Raw genomic sequence first — 22,701 nt, 5'->3', positions numbered from 1 at the left:
GTGCAAAATGGACCAAAGCTGATTCCTGAGGTGTCTACATACTGTGGTGTGTGGTTCTTTAAGACATTACAGTTGTGACATGTTGAGCTGACTCTCCCTCTGGTATGTAGCTCTGCCTGCGTCTCAGCTGTCAAGCTGGCTGGGCTCCGTCAACATCGCTCACATTTGGGTCTATCACTCTCTGGGCCAGCTGGCAATCAACACAGCTGTACAGGCGAACTGGTTTACATGTCTGGAGGGGGGTAGTGAGTTTATAGTTTCAGATGGACGAAAACGAGGCCAGGTCGGTGAGTATAACATTTAGAAAGACGAAGTGAACATAAGCTGTCAGACTCACAAGTCTTCCCCTGTGTCCTACTTCGACTGGTTGGTTATTAGCTTGTGGTCGTAACTCAAAGACATACGCAGCTCAGGAAAAACTGCTGAGTATTTATGTGTTGAATTTGAGACAGTTAAATTAATTAGTCTTGAGGTTATCGAAAGCAATAATTAGAATACAGTATTTGTTTGGGTGACACCTGTTTCTCTTGGTGTCACTTTGAAAGCGCTCCGATGTGCCTGTGTGGCATCTTACAATTGGTGACGTTGCGATTAAACCATTTGCACCAGTGGGGGTGTAATACCATATGTGTGAATTTATAAGTCCATAAAACAATGTATATAGGTTGTGTTATACTTAATAAATTTCATAGCTGATGTATTAAAAATCTTTTGGACCAATTAAAATCATATAATTGTTACAAAAGGTTTACAAAGAGAATTAAATATTCTTACCCCTACCTTCGACGTGAAATCAGACGTGGTATGCTCTTGAGCGTCGGTGTTGTGAATAGGATGTGAAATCGCCGCTAACCCAGTTCGCGGCTGTAGTTTCTTGTCGGTATAAATAAAAATCATAACTAAAGTGTAAGCCGAATGAAATAATTCAGAGATGGCGGAACAACCGGCGAGTGACCAGTTGGCCAGCAAAGCGGTGGACTTTCAGGCGACGGCCGAGGCTTACTACAGTATCGCCGTGGAGAAAGTGAAGGATGTACGTTATGTGGCAGGTTTCGTTAGCATTTCCCAATTAGCCGTCAGAGCACAAATACCGTAACGGGCTGTCATGTAGTCGAAAACATGGTAGTATTTTCTGTATAATATACATATTGTACATTTGTGCCTCTCATTTCTGACTGCGTGTGTGTTCTGCCAGTGCTGCCGGCAAGCTGTCAACACTATTTTCAGATTTTCTGTCTCATTCTCAGACGTGTTTTTCACATAGTTAGCTGGTAAATAGTTAGCTAGCTAATTGTCAGCAACATCAGTCTCTTATAAGGTGTTATGCAGCTATCCTACAATCTCTAGTTTGTGAATGATAATGGCAGGTGTCACTTAATTCTCCTTTTAGTAGATAGTTATGTCACCAGCATGTTTGTACTACAATTTCTATCCCATAGTAGCTGTGTATAAAGCTGTCAGGAGTAATTATTTAGTGTTTTAACAAACATGCGTTTCTAAATACAGCCGTCAAAAGCAAAAATATAAGAAGTACAGGAAAACAAAGCAAGACAAAAATGGGATGATCCTTTAAAAAAATAAAAATAAAAAATACACATACTCCTACCCACTAAAGCAACAACTGTTTTAAAACTACTCTTACATCGAAATTATGTCCATGTTCAAATCCAGGCTGAAAGCAGTTCTATTTAGTTGTGAATATGACAGCTGAAAGTATTTTATCTGTACTCTACTGATTAATGATTATATTTATGTTTTTATTGATTGACTTTGTCTACTCATGGTTTTGTGTGAAGCACTTTGAATTGCCTCGGATACGAATGGAGCAATACAAATAAACCTGCCTTGCCTTGCCTATGTATGCTCTGGTAGTTGAAGATGAGCTGAATAATTCAACTTTAATGCGTAAAGCATTCACAAAGCCATATTTAACTCTTTATATTCTTTTTTTCCACATGTGTCAATTTGACTTTCAGGGTAGTCACACGGTGCTCAGACCTTGAGCCTAAAGCCCACTATATTAGGAGCACTATTCCTCTGTTTATCGTCCAATAAATGAAAATGAGTAAACTACCTTTTGTGACCAGATGCACACGTCTAATTTTAGGTATAGTCAGTAAAAACTATCTCCTACAATGAATGTTTTTTTTGTCTTTTCATTCAGGTTGTATCGTCACTGCCGGATGACATAAGACCTGGGCCAGACCTGTACGGTGTGCCATGGGAACCAGTCATCATCACTGGTTTTGTGGGGCTGGTGATAATGCTGCTGTTCACCTGTAGATGTTATAGCTCTGTGAGTGTGCATTCACAGACACATGACCTTACAGTATATTCACAAGATGTTATGTTGCAAACGTAGACACAAAGAAGTTACACATGTTCCGTTGCCATTTATGAAACCATCCATCCTTTCAGTGACCCCTAATTCATGGTTGTTCTTATATTTCCTCAGATCAAAAGCAGAATGTATCGAAGTAAGTTGTTGCTTCATATTCTTTAATATCACAATTTTATACATGATCTAAGTTCATCACTAATACCTGCCAGTTATACTTCTCTAATCACTGTATATGAAAATATATACCAGAAATATTTTATAAATAACAGTATCTGTAAGCCTTGTGTTCATTGTTTTTCAGGGAAAGAGCGGTGGATGGCTGAACAGGTTGCACAGCTGCTGGACGAGAAGTGTAAAGTCCTTGAGACTCTCAGTCAGAGTCAGCAAGAGGTAGGTGCTTGTGCTAGTGGTGGCTGACTTCTGGCTAGAGACAGAGCCGGTCTCACACACAACACTAGGCCATTTAATATGGGGTCAGATTCACGTAATGTGTTGCCATGGCTTTAGAAACATCTGAATTACATAGAGGAGTCTCATGTACATTGTCTGAAGTGAGATCAAAAAGCATGTTGACCTTACAAAGTAATTGCAGAAAGTAATTAGCATAATTTAAATCCTGATTAAATGCTTTTGTCATGGCTGTAATGGGAACTTTGAGATTTACTTGTTCATAATTGTCATTTGCAGTATGATGACCTGGAGAGTTCACTGAGGGACAGTGGTGTCTTGGCCCAGACTCAAAAGACAGAAGAGCTTGAGGTAAGGCAGAAAGAAATAAGAAAGAAATGGCGATTACAAAATACATTTTATTTTTGAAAACCTTGTTTTATATAATAGGCCATCACATCCACAGTCAATTTAAACAGAAACTCCTTGATGTCTGATGTCTGAAGGATGTCACTAATCGATGGAACTCACACAGAACTTGTGTCTGGTGTTGTGTACAGATTCAGATCTTAAGATTAGCACCTAATTCCTTCTCAACACTTTATATCAAACCAGTTACTTGGGAAAATTATCTTTTGGTTTGTTTTGTTTTGTGAGGATTTGCCAAACTTCTAAATTTCTTAAACTACTTCACGTGTCTAATTCTATTTTTTTGTGTGTGTGTTATCAGTTCACAGAGCAGTATGTTTACCTCTCATTTTGTGTACTAAAAGTGCAATTTAGTTCTATTGAAATAGTACCAAATTACAACATTTTATCTCAGGGCTCTAACAGCAGGTGGTATTTCACAAGATATCACATAAGTTAGTCATCTGTGTATCGCTGAATGTTTAAAATGGATTTCTAGAAGCAGATACAGCTTTTAGATACTATTTTGTAGTATGTAGTATTTTGAGGTATGCATCTTCACTTTCACAGCCACATGATGTGAGTTGGTAACATTTTTTCAGTATGCAGTGGTGTATAGACAAACATATAACACAAAAAATAATAATCGTCATTTTCTTACAAAATGAAGAACTGCATGCACTACAGTGCAAGAAGCATAGATTGCAAAATACGAGGGAGAAGTCCATATTGCGTCAGGAGAAAAGCTAGTTTTCTATTTGTTGTTCTCTTTATTCTTCACCCCTCCTTCTCCCAGTTATGCTCTTATTTGAAGGAGTTTTCTGATCACATCTTGTTGTCATGTGAATTCCAGGCTAAAGCCAGACAGTTGGAACATACTAAAAAGGAGCTGGAGAGGGATCTGGAAGAACTGAAGGATCAAGTGGACCAGCAGAAAGAACATAGAATAGAGCAAGAAAAGAGGGTACGAGTGCATGCAAATATAAAAACATTGTGTGCTAACCATTGAAGTGTCATACTGACTGAGTGAATGTTTTGGTTCTCCCTCCAGATAGCAGTACTTGAGGAGAACATGAAAACATTTGAAGAGGAAGCCAAAGACCTCCAGTCACAGGAAGAGCAGGTACAGTCCTTCAGTACATGACCTTTCCCCTTTGAACCTTCACATTCCTGTCCTCTTTCTTCTGCTGCAGCTTATTTTCCTCCTTTGCTCTGTCCCTCTGGGTTTCATGAAATATTTTTGCTGCTTGTCTGTCTCTAGGCACAAACCACTCTTAAAGTGTACAGTATGAACAGTGAGAGACTACAGAGGAATCTGGAAACATCGGGAGAGGAGAACACAGTACTGCAGGAGAGCAACGCTCAGGTAGGATGCTACACACACACACACACACACACACACACGCAATATTACTGTTTATGATAGTAAACAAATGTATACCCTCTTACTTCTCGCATCATCATTTCCTTTCTCTGCGCGTCTCTTTTTCTTTACAGTTAAGGCAGCAGCTGGAGGGGTGGGCAGAACGAGTGAGTGAGTTGGAGGCAGAAATGAAGAGGTGTGAGGTGGCCCACAGCGGGATGCTGCAGGATGTGGCCAACAAGGACGAACGCATAATGGTAATATGGGTTCTAACAGTAGTTACAATATATTGTAGCTCGTTACTACATTACAATATCTGGTTTTTGGGCGCCCCGGTAGCTCAACAGGTTGAGCGGGCGACCCATATATAAGGGCTGAAAGTCCCCGAAATAGCAACCATGGATCAGGTCTGACCCATGGCTGATTTGCAGTATGTCATTCCCCACTCTTCTTCCTACCTTTCCTGTCTCTCTCTACTAACCTCTGGAATCAAGGCACAAAAGGCCAAAAGAAAAAAAGCATTTTAAAAATTAAACAAAAAAATCTGGTCTTGAATACAGGTCACATTTTGAGAACCACTACAGGGGAGGACTGCAAGTTGATATAAGAAATTGATAAAATGATTTTGATGCCTTTTGTTATAATAAGTTTTCAAATGTGTAAATATTTGTATGCTTCCAGTCTTTGACGGATCGACTTCTGAAGATGAAAGGTTGGGATTCAGATCTGGAGGAAGAGGACAGTGAGGAAGCAGGAGAGAAGGAGACAACCAATGGAACGGCAGGAAAAGGAGAGAGGAATGGAAAATTGGACAAATCAGACAAACAGGGCCATCTCCAGAAAGTCCAGAAACTCATTTATGCTGCTAAGGTATGTGAATAAAATGGACACAAGCACTGATGGTAGTATTTGATATTCTTACTTATGTAGTGATGATACAGAAGAATGCATATAATTGGATACAAATTAAAAAAATAAAAAACTGTTTACAGCTGCTAACATTGTGTATATGTGTGTGTAGCTGAATGCGGACCTCAAATCAGTAGATGAAGATAAGGACAGAGTATTTGCTAAACTGAATGATGAAGTCAAAGCTAAAGAAGACTTGCAAGGTAAGTTGACTGTACACTGACACATAATGTCATTAGGTGTGTGTCCAGAACAAAGGAGTCAGTCAAAGAGCCGCTTCTTTATTGTTTTAATAATAATCGAACATCTAACAATTGTTTCATGTGTAAAGACTAGACATACAGTATCCCTGATTACATGATTTTTGCATCATCGTGTTTTGTTTTTCTCTCAAGAGGGCATTAAGGAACTGGAGAATGAGAAACTATCTCTGCAGTCTGACACTGACCACTACTCTGATCAGGTAGCTGATGTCGACTATATATCAATGTGCTATTTTAGGACTTTGGTGTTCCTCTTTTTTTTTCTCTCTCATTTGGATTAATTCCTCTTACTCATGTGTTTAGGTCCAACGATTACAACAGAAGCTCCAGATTATGACAGAAATGTATCAGGAGAATGAACTTAAGCTGCACAGGTATTGATAAATACACATGTATGACTAAGCTAAAACTGTGGAATGACTTTGAAACTGTGATGAGGATGGTAATGAACATGTGTGTTTGTAGACTGCTGACAGTGGAAGAGAAGGAGCGTCTGCAGAAAGAGGAGAAGTTAAATAAAGCAGACAAAAATATTGCGATGGCTATGGAAGAACTTAACAACTACAGGTAGGTGCTTTTTCACATTAAACATACATTACCAGCATATATCATTGAAGTAATTTGTGAGCATGTCCTCCACACACAGTATCACTTCTGCTTTGTTCCAGGCAACGTGCAGAAGAGATGGAAGAAGAGTTGGAGAAAAGCAAACAGTCTTATCAAACTCAAATTTCAGCACATGAGAAGAAGGCTCACAATAACTGGGTCGGTAAAAGTCCACCACAAACAAATCCCCCCCAAAACTCCTGAGCTTTGTTATTATGTCGTACAGCCTAATGCATGTTAGTCAATGTTGGTGGTTGTGGTTTGACCCCTGTTGAAACTGAAACATGTGTTTCTACATTTTAAGCGTATTTAAACACACTGACCTTGACTGTATCTGTATATTTCTACATATGTTGTGTTACTGACACTTCCAGCTGGCAGCCCGAGCAGCAGACAGAGAGCTGGCAGACATCAGAAGAGAGAACGGCCTTCTCAGACAGAAGTAAGCATAAGGTTTTGAGGGAGTGAGGAAAGTTAAGTACGACACTGTGTTCCCTTAAGCTTTGTCTCATCTCTATTAGTTCACTCACCTTAATAGTGTCCTAATTTTTAGGAGCACTCAAAGACTGCTTTTTCAGAGCATATTTGTTTATAATTTACAGTCAGGACTAAAAATGTGTGTCATACTTTAACTTTAGGTGTGTTTGTTTACAGACTGACGGATACACAGTTTAAACTAGACGCCCTTGACAAAGATCCGTATGCCTTGAACAGCTTGGCTAGACCACTGCCTTTCAGAGGTAAATACACACACACACACACACACACACACACACACACCCCTAATATATTAAGCTGACGGAGCAGTAGCAAAAAAAAAAAAAAGTAGGCAGACCACTTGGAGTTATGTGGACAATAATTTAAGATATATTTGTGCTTTCAGTTATTATATTAGACCTTAACATATTAGCCTTAAATTATTTTCAGTTCTTAATCTAAGTTCCAATTTTGAACACACACAATCTATTTAAACTAATACCGGATAAATCATTGTGCCGTTCTCACCTATGTTAAATATTGACTTTGTAGCTTGTAAGAAGTATGTGAACCCCGAGGCTAAAGACATGAACAAAGACTCTTTTAAAATTAGGAGTTGGCCAACCTGCATCAGTGAGGCAATACTGACAGTGTAAGTTGGAGCTAATTTAACCTATTGAAAATACTTAACTTAATTTTGAGTTTACATGAAGCATCTGCTGATGTGAAGCATGCATCACAAAGAATAGATTTCCAAAAGGCTTCAGGAATCATCGAGAATTGCTGATTGACATAAAGCCGGCAGGTGTTACAAAGTAAGTTAGACACAGTTAGACAAACTTTATGTAGATGGATGCACTCCAGTACTGTGCGTACTCTCCCTAAAAGTAAAAGACAAGCTAAGATGACTTCAGAAGCACAATCAGTCCAATCATTGGAGATGGTTGACATCTTGGTTGATAAATCTAGCCCCGGTAACTGGTGGAACAGACAGGATGTCTATGGCAGGGCTTAGAGGAACCTGCTGCTCTAAAAAACACAAAAAAAACATTACTTTGCCAAAAAGCATCTGGACTCTTGCAAAACTTCTTGTAAAATGCTTTTGTTTGATGAAGGTCTTAAACTGCTCCTGAGCGTTGTTCAAGTCTGATCTGCAGCTACCAGAATTGCCTGTTTGAGGTTATTGCTGCCCAGGGAGGGAGTTGTTAAATTTAAGGGTTCATTACTTTTATACCAGCACAGTAAATGTTTAATAGGTATGTTCAATAAATTAGTAAGAATCGTGTGTGCCTATACTTGTGACTTAGTAGAAGATCCGTTCAGATTTTACAACCAATTAATGTAGAATACCAGATCATTCCAAAGAGTACACACACTTGTTCTTGTCACTGTGGTTGAAAGGAAGGAAATGAAAGACTACAAAATTAGTCCTACTAAGTCTTTAGCCCTAATTCAAACTGTTTTCAATTCCAGCTGAAAGGTCCCCGTACGGTCCTTCTCCTCTGGGTCGACCCGCATCTGAAACCAGACCTTTCCTCTCTCCTCCTACGTTGATGGATGGACCACCTGCCAGACTGTCTCCTAGAGGTATATACACACAAATCCACAGTTAGCTGCAACTACACTCCATTACGATTACAAAATAGTGATCTCATTTTCTGATCTCATAAATGCAATAGACACCTGAAGCATGTTGACCAGCTGATAGTAGCATGATAAACTGTAGCTGCTGAATGTTGAAGCATGGTCTTTATGTTGGCATGCAATCTGGAATGTACGGAGGAAAACGGAGTTATACATTTGTCTGTTCACTCTGATTGAAAAAAAATGTGTTCATACTTTTTTTTGTCTTTCTTTCTCTCCTAATTATCTTCACTGTCTTATGTCTGTCTTTTGGCTCTCGGTTCTGCTTTTTTCCCCTTTCCTCTTTGTCTCCCTCTCTGTCACATCAACACCTTCAATCATCTCTTCTCTCCTCTTTGTTCCTTTGGACCTTCTGTTTCCACTGCTCCTTTCCTCCCCAGTGTCTCGTGGTCCAGGGGAGCCCCCAGGTGGCCAAGGGGAGATGGAGCGCACTGCAGGTCCTCATTCTGACAGCGGCTCAATCTCTCCTACATGGGAGAGAGATCGCAGGGGACCTCCACCAGGACCCCCAGGTGTGTGTATATGTAAAAGCGAATTCACGGTTTCAGTGTCCACAATGGCCTGCAAGGGTACACCTGATGTAAATTTTATCAACTGCCCAAGTTCACAAGGATCCACGTGGGAGTCCCAGTGCGGCCCAATACTTATGACCGTGTGGACTGACGCACTTTATAATTATCATTGATTTATATTAATTTGTACATGTTCTCTATTGATAGTGTCCAAACCCAGTGGGGAGTTCTGAATTCGCTAGAAATCCTGTGCTATGTCTGCCCACTGTGCTCAGCTTACTTCAGGAATAGTCACGGACTACAGCCAAGTCTGAAGCTAGCTCCTCGGTGTTGTAAAAAAAGTGCAAAGTCAGTTGCCTTTCAGAACATCCATCGGAGCCCTGTGTGTTTTTCTGTGTTCAACATGTGGAGCAATGAGACCATCTGTGCAGCAGACAGATGTGTACCTATTGTAGTATGAATGGAACCGGGTGTGTGTCCAATGGCCATTTACGATGTACATGCACAGGGATGCAGATTCCATGAATTGGCCTTTAGAGGAAAAAAGAATCAGAATATTATGATAAATGCCCACCCAGCTGGACCAGCCCCTACCTGACTCTGAACATATCAAGAGTTATAGCTGAGGTCATATTCATCAAACACACAGATGCTTCCTTAGTTTGATGCAAAACTAAGCAGGTAGGTTTTCAGGGTTTTGCATTCCTAAAAGGTGACTTAACCAGGATTTTCCATTGCTTACCATACAATTTAAACAGTTTCCAAGAAGCTTCTAGTTCATTTAAGGTGATCTAAGTTTAAAAAACAAACAAACAAAAAAAGAACTCTGTGGTGACAATACTAGCACAGACTTGTGGCTTGCAAGGATGAAGACCAAACCGTTCATATTGGAGATTCCTACACTTGCATATGAAAGTAAGAACCAGCATTCAGACTGCCGCACGGAGCATTTACTTCCATCAGTCTTGGGAAAGATTTTTGCATGTGGCACAGTGCTATTGCTCGGTGTGCATGTGCACCTTGATGATGTTCAGAACCACTTGTTGGGGAACCCAAAAGAAGAAATCGCCGAAGCTTTGACTGAAAGCAGTAAGCACTCACATGTGTAATATTACCTACGGCTCCTGTTTCCATGACACACAGTACCGCGCCCTGGAGAGCTCAATGGAGTGCAGTCATCGCTGAGGACATTAGTTACACCTGAGTTTGGAAGGTCAAAAGTTGAAGTCAAAGTGTGCATGTGAATGCTAAATGCATGATGACAGTGCATGTGTGTTGCCTTCAATGCATTTTGACAATGGAAACTGCAGTTGTCTGTGACGCTCTGTGACGAATCAGATCATTTACCACATAATCCTGAAAAGGAAAGTGCACCTGGAAACACTATTTGTGCACCTAATGTTTGTGTTTATGTTTACAGGTAAAAACAACAAAATTGAGTTTTCCTTATATTTCTTATTTTTAATTTCTTCCTTGCCCTATATCAGACATTCACACTGTACTCTGTGCCCACAAGGTCATAGTTTGCAGAAATATCAACATCACACTGCAGATTAGATATTTGTGCGACTCATTTACATTTATAAAATATCTTTGTGCTTGCTCACTCCCCCAGGCTATATGTTTCCAGAAGCAGGGGGTCCCATGTACAGGAGACCTCCACCTCCTCCAGGAGCTCTGGGCATGATGCCTCCTCCTGGCCCTCTCCATCCTCGGGGTCTCCCCCCAGGAGCCCCTCAGCCTCTTGACATGGCAGGCGAGTCTCTTCTGTCTTGTGGTCTTTTACTCTTCTTTTGTGTAAATAGGTGAACTTCTAGATATTGAAATAGAAAATCAAAATGCAAACTGTTCTGAATGTTAGACATGCATTGGAATAGATACTTCATATTCATGTTCCCTTCATTCACTTATAAATGTTTGTCAATGCAGATGGCTCATACAGAGAAAACAGCTTTGGACCTGCTGAACTAGAACATAGAGAGGTAAGAGTGTTTGTGAGTATTTCACGTGTGGATCTGTGGTCCAGCCTCTATAAAATGTTTTTCTCACTGTCCTCAGTCTGGTCCTGGTGATCGGAGGAGTCCCCCTGAAGCAGGTCCAAGGATAGGTGGCCCACCCCCTCCTGGACCCCCAATGGGTCCCATGGATGGACCCTTTCCTCGTAGAGCCCCTTATGGACCCCCACCCCCACCTGATTTCTACCCCCCCAGGGGACCAGGGGGGGCTCCTATGATACCCAGTAAGAAGACGCAGCCATTTTTGTAGCTTATAGCATCTTATCTCCAGATGACATCGGTGTAAATTAAAGTCTTTCTTTCCTGCTCTTTTCTTCCAGTGTGGGCGCCCCCTCATCCAGGAATGATGTTACCTCCTCGTTTCCCACCTGGCGGACCTCCCCCTCCTCCTGCTCCTCACCCTCACATGCCCTCCTACGGCCCCCCCATGCGACCCCCTCCTCCAGACGCTCTCCCACCATCTTCCATGGGCCCTCCCCCTCCTCAGCAGTCCCTCCCTTCCCCACCACACAGCCAGTCGCCTGAGGAGAACACACCCTCGCCTGAAGACGCCATTTGAGCCTGACAAAGTTTCTTCTTCAGTTGTGAGATGATGTATTTTTGGTTAAAATTTAACTCAATCCTAGATGGATGCAAGGGCAGGTTTCTGCTTTCCCCATTTTTTTCTGTAACATCTATTTATTCACCAAGAGAATATATTTCATGAATAGTGGTAGAAGAGGGGGGAAAAAATCAGCATTCATCTACCTGTTTTTTTTTTTGCCGTATGTCTGCTTCAACTCTAATTTTCCACCAATCTCATGCTGTCTGCTCTTTGTTCTGCCTTCTTTCTCCATGTTACTCACTCTCTCTGCCCATCCTCATTCAGCTACATCCCGTTTGAGATCATAGTAAGAAATTACGCTCTAGTACTGCTGTTAGCTTATCAACGCCAGAAAACGTCCAAATGTTTATCATGGAGCAGCATCAATCAACATACACCCCAATGACAGAGAAATTTAAATGATCACAGACTGTCACTGCAACAATACATCTTTTAGCCTTGAAATAGTACATTTTGTTGTACCAACGCTCTTGTCATTGTCACAAAAAAAAAATGTAACCATTTAGCATCTATTGTCGTTGACCTGAATTGGACTATACTTCAATCAGATCACATCAAATTTTCTTTTGTCTCTTCAAAGGGAGAGCTTGCCTGAAAATAAAACTGAAGTGCACAACTGAATTTTACTAACTTCCCAGTGGGATTTGGGAGACTTTGTCTTCACCAACAAAGCTATGATTTCAAGAACAGCAAGCAAACATTTCTTTTGATCGTGTTACAGTGACTTACGAATGACCTAAGCTTGAAAAAAGTGGCTTATAATAGCTGCTTCATTGAAGAAAGCTGTGACTCATCCTGATAGTCACAGACCGGTGACTGGAAGAGATGCTACTTTCAGAGTCAAGGAGATGACACCCATGTGAATTTTGTAAAAAAAAAAAAACAAACAATTATTGATAAATGAATAAAGACTCTAAAATTGTCAATGTCTCCATATGATTTACTCATGTAATAATGTTGAAGTTGTGCATAAAGTTGTAATATCAAACCTGTCAGTGGCCACTGGGAGTAACAGAGCATTTATTGTATTATAGTGTGCATAAGACACACAATGGAAATGTTTAAAATATAATACATCTGTAATTGAATATTCCAAATATACTTTTGTTTATTGTAACCTTGATTGTACAGTGTAGTTCATATGTAATGATTTTTACCTGACCAAACTCTTGTGATGTGTCATTTGAAACATTTACAGAATATTTATTTAAAAGTGCGTAGAATACTTTGAAAATAAATTTTCACAATGCAGTTTGAATAACAAGACTTGTACATATTACATAATTTTGTTTATTCTATACAAGCCTGTTTTATACCAAGTAAATGTTGAGCTGTTGCATTCCCTAATAGGGTAATACCAAAACACTGATAGCACTTCTCCATGTAGATAAGTATTTCCAGGATCCCAGCGTTGTGCAAGCTGGGCTACTGCCATGGCTTGATGGGACGATACATCGACATACTTGTCAGTGTTAATCTCATGGAAACATGAGAAGCAAGCTCTTGTTCAACTGAGCTGGTCTAAAAGTGTCCAAATTATTCCCAGGCAATATGAGGCAAGTCATGATTTCAGGTTTTTCAGCACTGTTTAGTGATTGGCCAGCATAAATTCACAGGCATCTACTCTGAGTTGTAAATAGCCTATTTGTGACTTTGTTTTAGTGTTGAATCTAAATGCAGGTGAATGATAAAAAGCACATTACATCAGTCCCTGCTTCTCTTTTTTTTGTGCTTCGATCCTGTAAAGCCTTCTGTACGCTCTATTGTGGAAAGCTTCTAAGTATTCATTATTATTAATGAGGTAATCAGTCACATGCAAGCCTGAAGCTCTAAGGCCCCTCTTGGTCTGGCTGTACATATAGTGATGTAATCTATGAGTATGTTCACTGTAGCCTTGCTGTCAATGTTTTGATTGCTAAAATAATGTTCACAGAAACACCACAAGTCCTTACAAAACAACTTTTAATTGTAAAACCCATTCACATAATTAACAAGATACAAATGTACCTGACACATTACTTAAAATAAACTGTCAAAAAATATCAGTTTGAATATTTAACATGCCCACAACATTAATCTTCAAAAAACACATTAAACCAACACTATCAAATGGCAGTTTTTTGTTCATCATTCTCTATAAACAATGGGTTGTTTGTGCGAAGACTAACAACTGTGGTATGATTGACAGGATGTTGTACTGGGTCTTCCCCGTGTACACAATTAGCCATTGTCACTGTAGGCTTGAAAAAAGCTCTAAACCTAAACAGCCATAAAAACATGTAAAACACTGAACCAACAAAATCAACTATTCTCTGGATGGTCATAAAGATGGCAGCATTTAGATGTTTATCAGTAATAATGCAATGTAATTTTAGGAGCGCGTGACCCAGAAGACACAAGAGGTAGATGTGAAAGTAAAGAATGTAACAATACTTGAAAAATAACAACTTTATATCATCGTAATTTATCCAATAAGAAGTTGTTGACACCACATGTGGCCCTTGTTTTGTTACTGTGACTACAGGCTGCCGTTGTGTGGTCGAAAATAAGGAGAGGAGTAACTGAGCTTTAATTGACTAGTCACATGAAAAGAACAAGCTATGCTGACAGAAACACAAAAAAGTCTGAAAGATTTTGGTGAGGAACAAAACTATTCCAATGCTCAGATATCCATTAACACTGTATATGCTCTATATAATAGGATCGACTGAAATAGCACCTGCTTTTTGTTATATTCTTATCACTGCTTAATGTTGCCAACAAGAGTTAGTGGTCTAAAGGAGTTCACTGATAGTTCTGCAAGAGCTCTTAACTCCTCTCTGAATGTATTGACTAAACTGACTTGGTCACATGTCCACACACATAATTGTGAAACAGCTCCTTAACAACTGGATGCTCTCCAAAACAGAAAACTATACAGATGTAATATCATCACCACCTAACTATTCAAACATAACAGAAAGGTCTGATATTTAGACTGAGTCACATAAAAAAAAAGTAAAAAAAAATATTCAAACTATTTCATGGCACAGTGGTTTATAGATAAACCTGTATTTTCCTCTTGTATCACTGAAAGGCTTATCAATAACCTTTAAGCCTAAAAATATCACTGCTTACAATAATACACACTGATAACTGTGACGCAAAACCATTTCCTTGAACTTGTCACTGAGCACAGAATGATTGTGCCCTGCCAGTTTGAACAATCCATGGTTTTTCAAAACCGCTTTAGAAATGGGTCAATACATTGCTGCAAACACTTGAAAACTGAGTTTGCATGCTGTAAAAACACAGGCACTGACATAACATTGTTTACCATCCAAAGTCATTGGGGATCAATTGTGCTTCTATTCCTATTTGTCCTTTAAAGGGTTTTAAACTCCTGAGTCCTTGTTGTGGGTGACTGTTGGGATGACAGGCAGCTTACCGACTGGTGTCGCCGACAGGCAGAGTTGTGGTCACTTTTAGCAGAGTGCAGAGGCTTCAGAGAAATGTTCAGCTGTGTGTGTGTGTGTGTGTGTGTGTGTGTGAGTTTTTCTGATTGTAGAAGCGAATGCTTCCGTGTGTGTCAAATGTACTGTATGTGTGTCAGTATTGAGCATGTGTTTGAGGTCTGTGTGGCTGCATGTGTGTGTCTCAGCAGTTGAGGATGGGCCTGTTTCTGTCTGGTCTGAACGGGAACACGGAGCTCTCAGAGTCGGTCTTTCCTCTGTGGGGACCCAGTGTAGCCACGGCCTGAATGACAACACACATATACTTGGTTGGTAAAAGACGTGCACACACGAGCATGAACGCACACAGAGTGACAAACAGACGACTGCCACAAAGGGACAAAGACATAGCTCTGCATATCAAAAAACACACTTAACAGCACACACACCTTTCTGATAGCTGTCCAATCCTCCAGAATGTCCAGATCAGGCAGCATGTAGACGATATAGGGACGTGAACAGAGTTAAGGACAGTGACTGACACAGGGAGTGGAAGTGAATTGAAATCAGACATATTAAGATACCAGCATTGAGAATTTTTGGTAGTATCAACATAGGAAATAATTAAGGCTTTAGGGAAGGATATCAGACACCACAGAAGGTCGTCTCCTCTTCTTATCTGGACTTAGAGCATCACGCCTCTTTTTCCTCCCTGACAACTCATCATTCCACAGCTCTGATTGAAAGACACGAGCAAAAAGATTCATATGTTGTATGCATGCATTCAATTTAATATGCTGGATGTGTATAGTACCTTCTTATCACTTCAAAAAAAAGTTGCATTACAGTGTTGAATACAATGTGATGACTGTGTTACCTGATGTGATATCTATGCTGTGCCTGTCCTCCTCCAGTCTTCTAATTTTCTCCTCCAGTTCGCTCTGCACTGTATCAAACAGCAGCAGCTTCTCACTCTGCACCAAACATAAACCACTGTCAAATACATACACCAAAGTCCACACATTTAATCATTTCAGTGACTCAAGAGAAATTTCATCTGGCTATCAATTTTTGTCTGTGAACAGATGATTCAGTAGTGTGTGTGTGTGTGTGTGTGTGTGTGTGTGTGTGTTTGTGTGTGTTTGTGCATGTGTTTGTGTCTCCAACCTCCCAGTGTTGGCATGCAGCCTGGATCTCACAGTCATACTTGTTCTTCACAGACTCCAAGCACAACTCTCTGTAGATACCTGACAAAAACACACAAAGAGGGATACACAACATGAGAGTGAATAAAGACACCAGAGTGTCTAAGACATAATGAGTGTGTCTGTGCATTAAAGTTACCTGCCACCTTGGTGCGGACCTGCATGTTCTCCAGCAGTACCGCAAGAGGCTCAAGATATTCTGCTGCCCGGCCAGCCTCCACCTCTGCCAGCTTGCTGTTCACCTGACTGAGTCGCTCACGATACAACCTGCACACAATTACAGATATAAATATGAATATTACTCATTTTTATTTGTGACTTAAAAAAATGTAAATTCAAGTTCAGTACAAACTTGAAACAAATCTGTGCCAGTCTTACTGGTCTTTGAGATCTGTGAACTGTTTTTCTAGGTTGGACATCTCATCCAGACACTCCATCCTTCTCCGCTCACAGTCTTCTTCATCCATTTCTGGAACGGCAAAAAGTGTTAGCTACACACAGTGAAATATTTGACATATTATGAAACTAGACTTTGATGGAAAAATGAAGCAGCTCAGCAGCACAAATGATATCAAGATGTGCATCTTAAACAGAGCAAACCTTACTCAAGCCTTGGTCATAACTGGATGCAAGACTTTTGGGATCGTACCTCCTCTGCCAATTTTGGGTCCTGTGAAGGCCGTGGAGGTCGTAGAGGTAGAGGAAAGGTTGCAAGGGCTCTGTCAGAAATGCGTAAGAGAGGAGCAAGTCTGCCTTGCAAGTCGCAGGGGCGACATGAGATATCCGTTCACAGTCTGTGCAACGTGCGATTGCTGTGGAAATTGTACTCACTTCTTGAGTTTGTCTTGCCACCTGCATACGTGGCATGCACTCAGCACTTAGGAAGAGAATGGAACTCACGGAGAAAGTAAATCACACATGCCTCACCTGCCAACGGCGTAACTACTGCCGGTGCAGGTGATGCAGTGCACCGGGGTTATTATTCATTGGGATCAGTGATTTGCTAACTGAGTTATCACATCTGGAATGTAACAAAACGCTGTTTTATTCTGTGTGTGTGAAAACATTTGGCCGCTGTGCCATTGATGATGAATAATGAGTGTGATGAGATGCGGTGTTTTCATCCATTCATACTGAGTGGCAGTGACAGAAGAAACGGCCCTTGCACTGAGACATGCAGCCGTGCCAGGTAACACTGTGCTGTCCAGGTCCTGAACTGTACATCTGATAAGATTATGGTATATCCATTATTTGTTTGAAGCAATAATGCAATCGATGATCACTGGCGAAATGCAAGCGTGTGCTGTGAATGCACCTTTTACTTCTGGCGTGGAGTGATGCGTGCCCACTGTGCATTCGATTTTGATTGTGAATTGTGAGTGTGTGCGCCCTGCTTAACGCACAAGAGGCACTTGCTCCCTCATTGCGTGAGATGTGCGTCTTAGACCACGGATTTTCTTCCCACAGTGCCTTAAAAATTTGCACGTCTCACACGCAAACTCTTTGCGAGGGGAGCAAGTTACACTTGTGGCGTCACTGTTTGTAGAGAATTCGTAGAATCTTTTTGACATGTCAAAGATCCTCCCTATGTGCTTGTGGGCTGTCTGCGACCTCGACATTTCGCAAGACGGACTTGTGTGGCATGTACCATTTTGCACGTATTTTGGATGCAGACAGACCGTAGGAGCCCATACAGCTGGTTGTGACCAAGGCTTAAGTAAGAATATTTAGTCAAATCTTTGACAATTACTGCCTCTTTTTATACATTAAGTTTTTTTTCTTCATTGCAGCTATTTATTTAATCTGCAAGAAAATGTTGAGCTTATTTTCTATAAAAATCTAAGTTTCTCACCAGAACTGTCTCCATCCTCAGAGACAGAGGAGGTATCAGAGTCCTCCTCCTCTGAGCTGGAGGCCTCATGCTCCTGCTCTTCAACATCCATCTCCTCTGCCGTATTCTCCTTCTTCTCCCGGTCACGGTGCACTGGCATGGCAGTAAGGCAATTTCAAACTGGCAGTGACAGATTGAAATATATTTCAGGTAGGCTTTTTTTGGTAGTTTTACATACAACAGAAACAATTTTACATTATATACACATTACTTGGCTTAATTTGGTTAGTTTTAGGCCAAAAGACAAGCTAAGATTTTAAAGTAAGGCCACACATTTTATAAAGTGAGGAGCATGATTAGTTCTGTTTCTACATCAGAGTCTATAATACAGAACTTCCTGTTAGTGACATTCTCCAATCTGCACAATACAAAATAATGATTACATGAACGTATATTAGTCAAGAAGTGACTGTACAAAACACTTGAATAATTTAACATTTTATAACATAAAGGGCAAAATGTTTTTAGGTAGAACTACATTCTCGACATTGGGGTATGTCCACTAAAATGACTTGGCAGTTTAAAGCAATTACAAAATGCAATAAACATTTTAAATTTAACTTATTTCACCTGTTATAATTGAATACATGCTGAAAAAAATGTCAGGCTTGTAGGTTAACTGCAGTGTCAACAAAGTATTAGCACTTCGTACATCCTTCAAGTATTTCTTTACCGTTTAGATTGGTCGAGTAACTTCACAAGTAATTTATGCATTCTCTCCAGTTTTCCTGCTTAATATTGGCTGTTTTCCAAATGTATATAGGAAACTATATTCTTAGTGAATCATGTTTTACACATATTATCTTAAATTTGCTATTCTTCTCGAAGTGTCAAAAATACTGACTTTACGTCAATGAGCATCCTCATAAACAAGCTTGTCAAACTTGGTTATAATACCCCTAATAAAATGTTAACAGCTAATCAAGTAAAGCAATTTTAACTGAGTAAGAAGTGTGTAGCTGTTTGACTTTTTGATCACCTAACTATGCAAAGCAAACAAACGACAGTACATAAAGTTAGCATTTCTTTAGCATGCTAGCAAGTCAAAACAGTTAGGTCGCAAGCAAAATTATCACGAGTTATTCCACAAATACTCCAAGAGTGAACCTTAAAACTAAACCACAACTCACAGTATAACGAGGGACTGGACGTCTGCGTGAATGTTTGAAGAAAAGCAATGTTTAGAAAAAATAAGGTTAAACTTATTGTTTTTCTCGGCTACAATTTCACTCGTGTGTACCAGCTAAGCTAAAAACAAATCACTGTAGGGCGCTCTTATTTGTTATGGGAGCTGTAGTTCTCTGTATCGTTAATATTCGTATAATTAAATGTAAAGGAATGAGACATAAACTACCTTACCCATGATTCAGCGCTGTCGCTTGAGGCGGAGAGCTCGAGCAGAGTTGTCAAAAGGTGTTTTAAACAATAAATGAAAACCCGGTTTATGTCATAAGTATACTGTATTTTATGACATTCACATACAACATGATTTAAACATTAAAAGCAACGTTTGTTTATTGTTGAGCCATGTTTGCGTTGAATATATCTGGTATCTATTATTTTGTTTTCCCTCCTCCCTCCTCCGCCATGATGTTTTCTAAGTGAACAGCGGAGATAGCTAACCAGCTAGTTTAGCCCCGAAGGCTGCGGACTGTTGTGGAAGGGAGGTGCAATGGATGGATGCGTTGCCCCGCTACGTTGTACATATTTGTCTTAGTTAAAACAGAATGCGCCCTCTCCGACAAATTTTCCCCTCAGATATGCTCCGCGCTGTTGCGGAGGGCTGCTAATTCGCAGCGCGGCGTTAATAAATGATCCAGGAGCAACGGTTTTTCGTTATAGTTTGAAGATTAACGCTAGCTGAGGCTGTTGAAGTGGCTATACGGCTAGCTCCTCCTTGCTGTCTACCATCGCATTCTTGTGTCTCCTGCCTCAGGAATGTTCTCCAAAAAACCTCATGGAGACGTTAAAAAATCAACACCGAAAGTGTTGGACCCAAAGAAGGACGTGTTGACGAGGCTCAAGCATCTCAGAATAGTCATAGGTAAGTTTAAAATCCCTTTTAAGCAGCTAACAGGTTAGCTTCTGCGTGCCAGTCTGTGCATACAGTGCTTGTCACACAAAAGTAATCTTGAAAATCACGAAATTCAAAGTTGACTTGAATGTTAACAGTGACCGAGGCTTTTTGTCCAAAACCTGAAGATAATTTCAAGATATCTAGTGTTGACTCATTATTTCGGCATACTATGTGTTGTCCAATATGAGACATTTGTGTCATTAAATATAAGTTTTAAGTCATTGCATGTTTCTCCTTCCTTCAGAATGACAGGATTCGGAGCCTCCTCTATACAGGCTTAAAGTAAAAAGTAAAGTAAATGGTGCTGGTTGTTTCTGCTGTCACCATAATCTGTCGTGTTATAAGAGGGTTATAGGCGTAATTTATATTTTGTCGAAGTGGCAACTCAGCTAAATCGTCGGCTTTTGCAGGGAGTTTGACGTAGCTATGGTCTCTGCATAGGGTAGAGTCAATGTGATGTGTGTTAAGCTGACTGTATAAAAAGTAGACACATTAATGTTACACGCTGTTAGTCCGGATGTTGTGATTTCTACAGGGGCGTGCCAGAGTGTTGGACAAAGGCCTGATGTGTGAGAAATGCTGAGTATTTTTCCTTAACATATGTTGAGATGTGTTAGAACACAACACCAGTGGAAGTGTATTGAATGTGTGGGAGAGTAGGGAGGATGACGGCGTTAATAAGTGATGGCAGTGTTGGTGCCTGGGTGTGTGTGTCTGTGTCTGTATCTTTCACTGACGCACGCTTGCTCTCACGCATACCTACATATACACACACACAGAGGCTGCAGCGGGAAATAGCCTCTACTATTTCCTCTCTCTGTCCAGTACAGTAGCTCCTCTTCCTGTTTCTATTGTAAGAGCTACTGGGCTCTGTGTTTGTGTATATGAGACAGAGGGAGAAGGGGTGTGCCTCCGCTCTGTGCTCTATGGGGAGCACAAGAACATGATAATGATCCAAATACATGCACGCATACAAACACTATTGCAGTGACATTGCCTGAGAGAAAACACTTAAAAGGCTGAACAATGACTAGCTACACAGTTTTGTCAATCATGGTGGCAGACCACTTGAAAAAATCACACTATTAGTTGCAGTAGATCATTGTAAAAATGTCACTTAAGAAAAAAAGTAGGCTCCAAAATATACCCCAGAGCAAGAAGTACTGTTTTATGTTGTTGATGTTGTTTCTCATAACCTTTTAACCTTTTAATTTGACCAGTTTTGTTGTTTTCTGGATATTAACCACCATCCTTGTAGGAAACACACAGTAAGACTGTTGTGCAATTTTTGAAATGTAAAGGAGTAGCTATTACCTGATCTGACAATTGCATTTGCTTTGCAGTGTCTTTGATGCAATCAGGTTATTAAGCAACAGCTCCCAGGTCCTGTTCAGCCCTGTTGTTCATTCCAGACCATAAAAACAGCAGTAGTTTTGTTTTGGGTAATGATCAAGTTGTGGTCTAAGTAAGGACAGTATTGTGTTAGGAACTGTTTACCGCGCTACGGTAAATGAGAGAAAAAGCCATTTCCACATAACATTACAAGGTCAGGATTTCCTTCCATTATTAGAAGTCAGACTATTTAAAGAGATCAAAAGTTGGCAATCAGGTTGTGATAAACGTTGTGTTAAAATGTCAGTCCCAAGAGGAAAAGATAGAAAACCACTCAGCTAGGCCAGTGAGACCTTACAAGGGCAACCACGAGGGCACAGAGCACAGATGGCCTCAGTGTGTCTCTATACCACAGTTCAGCTTTCAGTCTTTGTATAAACAAACCCAAAGACTTTTAGAGACTGAATGCAAGTGTACCTGTGTGATGCTTGGGAGTGACTGTCAGTGTAGACCCTAATGTTTTGTGTTTTTTGGACCCTGAAAGACTTTTTTTTATTCTCAGTAGTAGTGTTTTATCTCAGTTCGTGAGTCAGTGTCTCCCCTCTAATGACAGCCAGTAGTGCAGAGGTCCAAAACACGTGAAGATAAACTTTCCATTCTTTGGACGAGTGTGAATGTTAAACTGTGGCTTGGACCCAAACTGTGGCTTGACATGACACTGGTGTATTTAGAGAACTCAGATGTAGCGGTGAGGTTAGATTACTCAAACATACTTCCTGTAATGAAAAGTCAGAAGTACATGGTCTTTACAGCACTGCATTTTTCTCATTATCATTCATGCATTTAGCCTTCAAAGTCTAAAACCTGTAAACTATGAATCAACAAAGAAGGGCCTAAAACTGACTTAGATCACTTAGATATTCAATGTGAATCTGTCCCCTCTTTCTCTTATATTTTTACTGTAAGTTATATTTTGTTTGTATTTTCCGTTTTTATTTTACTACTTATATCTGTTGGAGTAGACATTTGTAGCGGTTAAGTTAAAGGAGCTCATGTGATGTTTTTTGTGTATAGTGATGGGTTTATTTTATGAACATATGATGAGTGGGAGGGGCTGCAAGGTGGTGCAGTTGGTAGAACTGTTGCCTTGCAGGAAGAAGGTCGCCGGTTCGGTCCTGGTGGGGGCATGTTCTCCCCGTGCAGTGTGGGTTCTCTCCAGGTTCTCCGGCTTCCTCC

The 22,701-nt window shown here is 40.3% G+C and overlaps 3 protein-coding genes across 10 annotated transcripts in view; 2 read left to right on the top strand and 1 right to left on the bottom strand.

Annotated features, from left to right (window-relative positions):
- The first annotated feature begins 156 nt into the window (after nucleotides 1-156).
- mia2 (MIA SH3 domain ER export factor 2) lies at nucleotides 157-12,790 on the top strand. 3 transcript variants are annotated; one of them, XM_008302099.1, is made up of 23 exons: nucleotides 157-287; nucleotides 2,165-2,296; nucleotides 2,456-2,477; nucleotides 2,643-2,731; nucleotides 3,029-3,100; nucleotides 3,990-4,100; nucleotides 4,188-4,259; nucleotides 4,398-4,502; nucleotides 4,634-4,756; nucleotides 5,181-5,369; nucleotides 5,521-5,611; nucleotides 5,804-5,871; nucleotides 5,975-6,045; nucleotides 6,137-6,238; nucleotides 6,340-6,436; nucleotides 6,652-6,719; nucleotides 6,932-7,017; nucleotides 8,228-8,341; nucleotides 8,779-8,910; nucleotides 10,526-10,666; nucleotides 10,840-10,892; nucleotides 10,969-11,149; nucleotides 11,246-12,790. In XM_008302099.1, exons 1-23 carry the CDS (start codon nucleotides 264-266, stop codon nucleotides 11,482-11,484), a joined length of 2,382 nt encoding a protein of 793 aa, XP_008300321.1. In that variant the 5' UTR covers nucleotides 157-263; the 3' UTR covers nucleotides 11,485-12,790. The 3 variants fall into 3 exon arrangements, with proteins under 3 accessions (XP_008300321.1, XP_008300316.1, XP_008300329.1); XM_008302094.1 differs by lacking the exon at nucleotides 157-287 and adding an exon at nucleotides 805-1,033; XM_008302107.1 differs by lacking the exons at nucleotides 157-287; nucleotides 8,779-8,910 and adding an exon at nucleotides 806-1,033.
- Nucleotides 12,791-13,474: 684 nt separating this feature from the next.
- brms1la (BRMS1 like transcriptional repressor a) lies at nucleotides 13,475-19,313 on the bottom strand. Of its 2 annotated transcripts, none has more exons than XM_008302076.1 (9): nucleotides 19,187-19,313; nucleotides 18,018-18,176; nucleotides 16,544-16,634; nucleotides 16,305-16,432; nucleotides 16,128-16,207; nucleotides 15,838-15,934; nucleotides 15,607-15,696; nucleotides 15,410-15,474; nucleotides 13,475-15,264 (listed from the first exon to the last, which is right to left on the bottom strand). In XM_008302076.1, exons 2-9 carry the CDS (start codon nucleotides 18,154-18,156, stop codon nucleotides 15,166-15,168), a joined length of 789 nt encoding a protein of 262 aa, XP_008300298.1. In that variant the 5' UTR covers nucleotides 18,157-18,176; nucleotides 19,187-19,313; the 3' UTR covers nucleotides 13,475-15,165. The 2 variants fall into 2 exon arrangements, with proteins under 2 accessions (XP_008300298.1, XP_008300305.1); XM_008302083.1 differs by having other exon boundaries at nucleotides 18,018-18,149.
- Nucleotides 19,314-19,723: 410 nt separating this feature from the next.
- ralgapa1 (Ral GTPase activating protein catalytic subunit alpha 1) overlaps nucleotides 19,724-22,701 on the top strand; it is a 74,625-nt gene continuing 71,647 nt past the window's right edge. For all 5 annotated transcript variants that reach the window (XM_008302062.1, XM_008302039.1, XM_008302057.1 and 2 more), the window contains exon 1: nucleotides 19,724-20,100. In XM_008302062.1, the coding sequence (XP_008300284.1) occupies nucleotides 19,995-20,100 (106 nt within the window). In that variant the 5' untranslated portion in view covers nucleotides 19,724-19,994. The remainder of the gene's footprint in view (nucleotides 20,101-22,701) is intronic.

Source organism: Stegastes partitus, unplaced genomic scaffold (assembly GCF_000690725.1).
Source record: "Stegastes partitus isolate 25-593 unplaced genomic scaffold, Stegastes_partitus-1.0.2 Scaffold36, whole genome shotgun sequence".
Taxonomy (NCBI): domain Eukaryota; kingdom Metazoa; phylum Chordata; class Actinopteri; family Pomacentridae; genus Stegastes; species Stegastes partitus.
The sequence above is the reverse complement of the archived record's forward strand: the minus strand, read 5'-3'. Positions and strand labels throughout refer to the sequence as shown.

Bases quoted from the DNA above. Each gene is read 5' to 3' on its own strand.
- mia2 (XM_008302094.1), top strand. From the start codon at position 932: ATGGCGGAACAACCGGCGAGTGACCAGTTGGCCAGCAAAGCGGTGGAC. The intron at 4,757-5,180 runs GTAATATGGGTT...GTATGCTTCCAG, and splicing joins ACAAGGACGAACGCATAATG to TCTTTGACGGATCGACTTCT. The intron at 8,911-10,525 runs GTGTGTGTATAT...TCACTCCCCCAG, and splicing joins ACCTCCACCAGGACCCCCAG to GCTATATGTTTCCAGAAGCA.
- brms1la (XM_008302076.1), bottom strand. From the start codon at position 18,156: ATGCCAGTGCACCGTGACCGGGAGAAGAAGGAGAATACGGCAGAGGAG. The intron at 16,208-16,304 runs GTAACTTTAATG...TGTTTTTGTCAG, and splicing joins GGTCCGCACCAAGGTGGCAG to GTATCTACAGAGAGTTGTGC. The intron at 15,475-15,606 runs ATATCCTTCCCT...AACTCTGTTCAC, and splicing joins ACGACCTTCTGTGGTGTCTG to GTCCCTATATCGTCTACATG.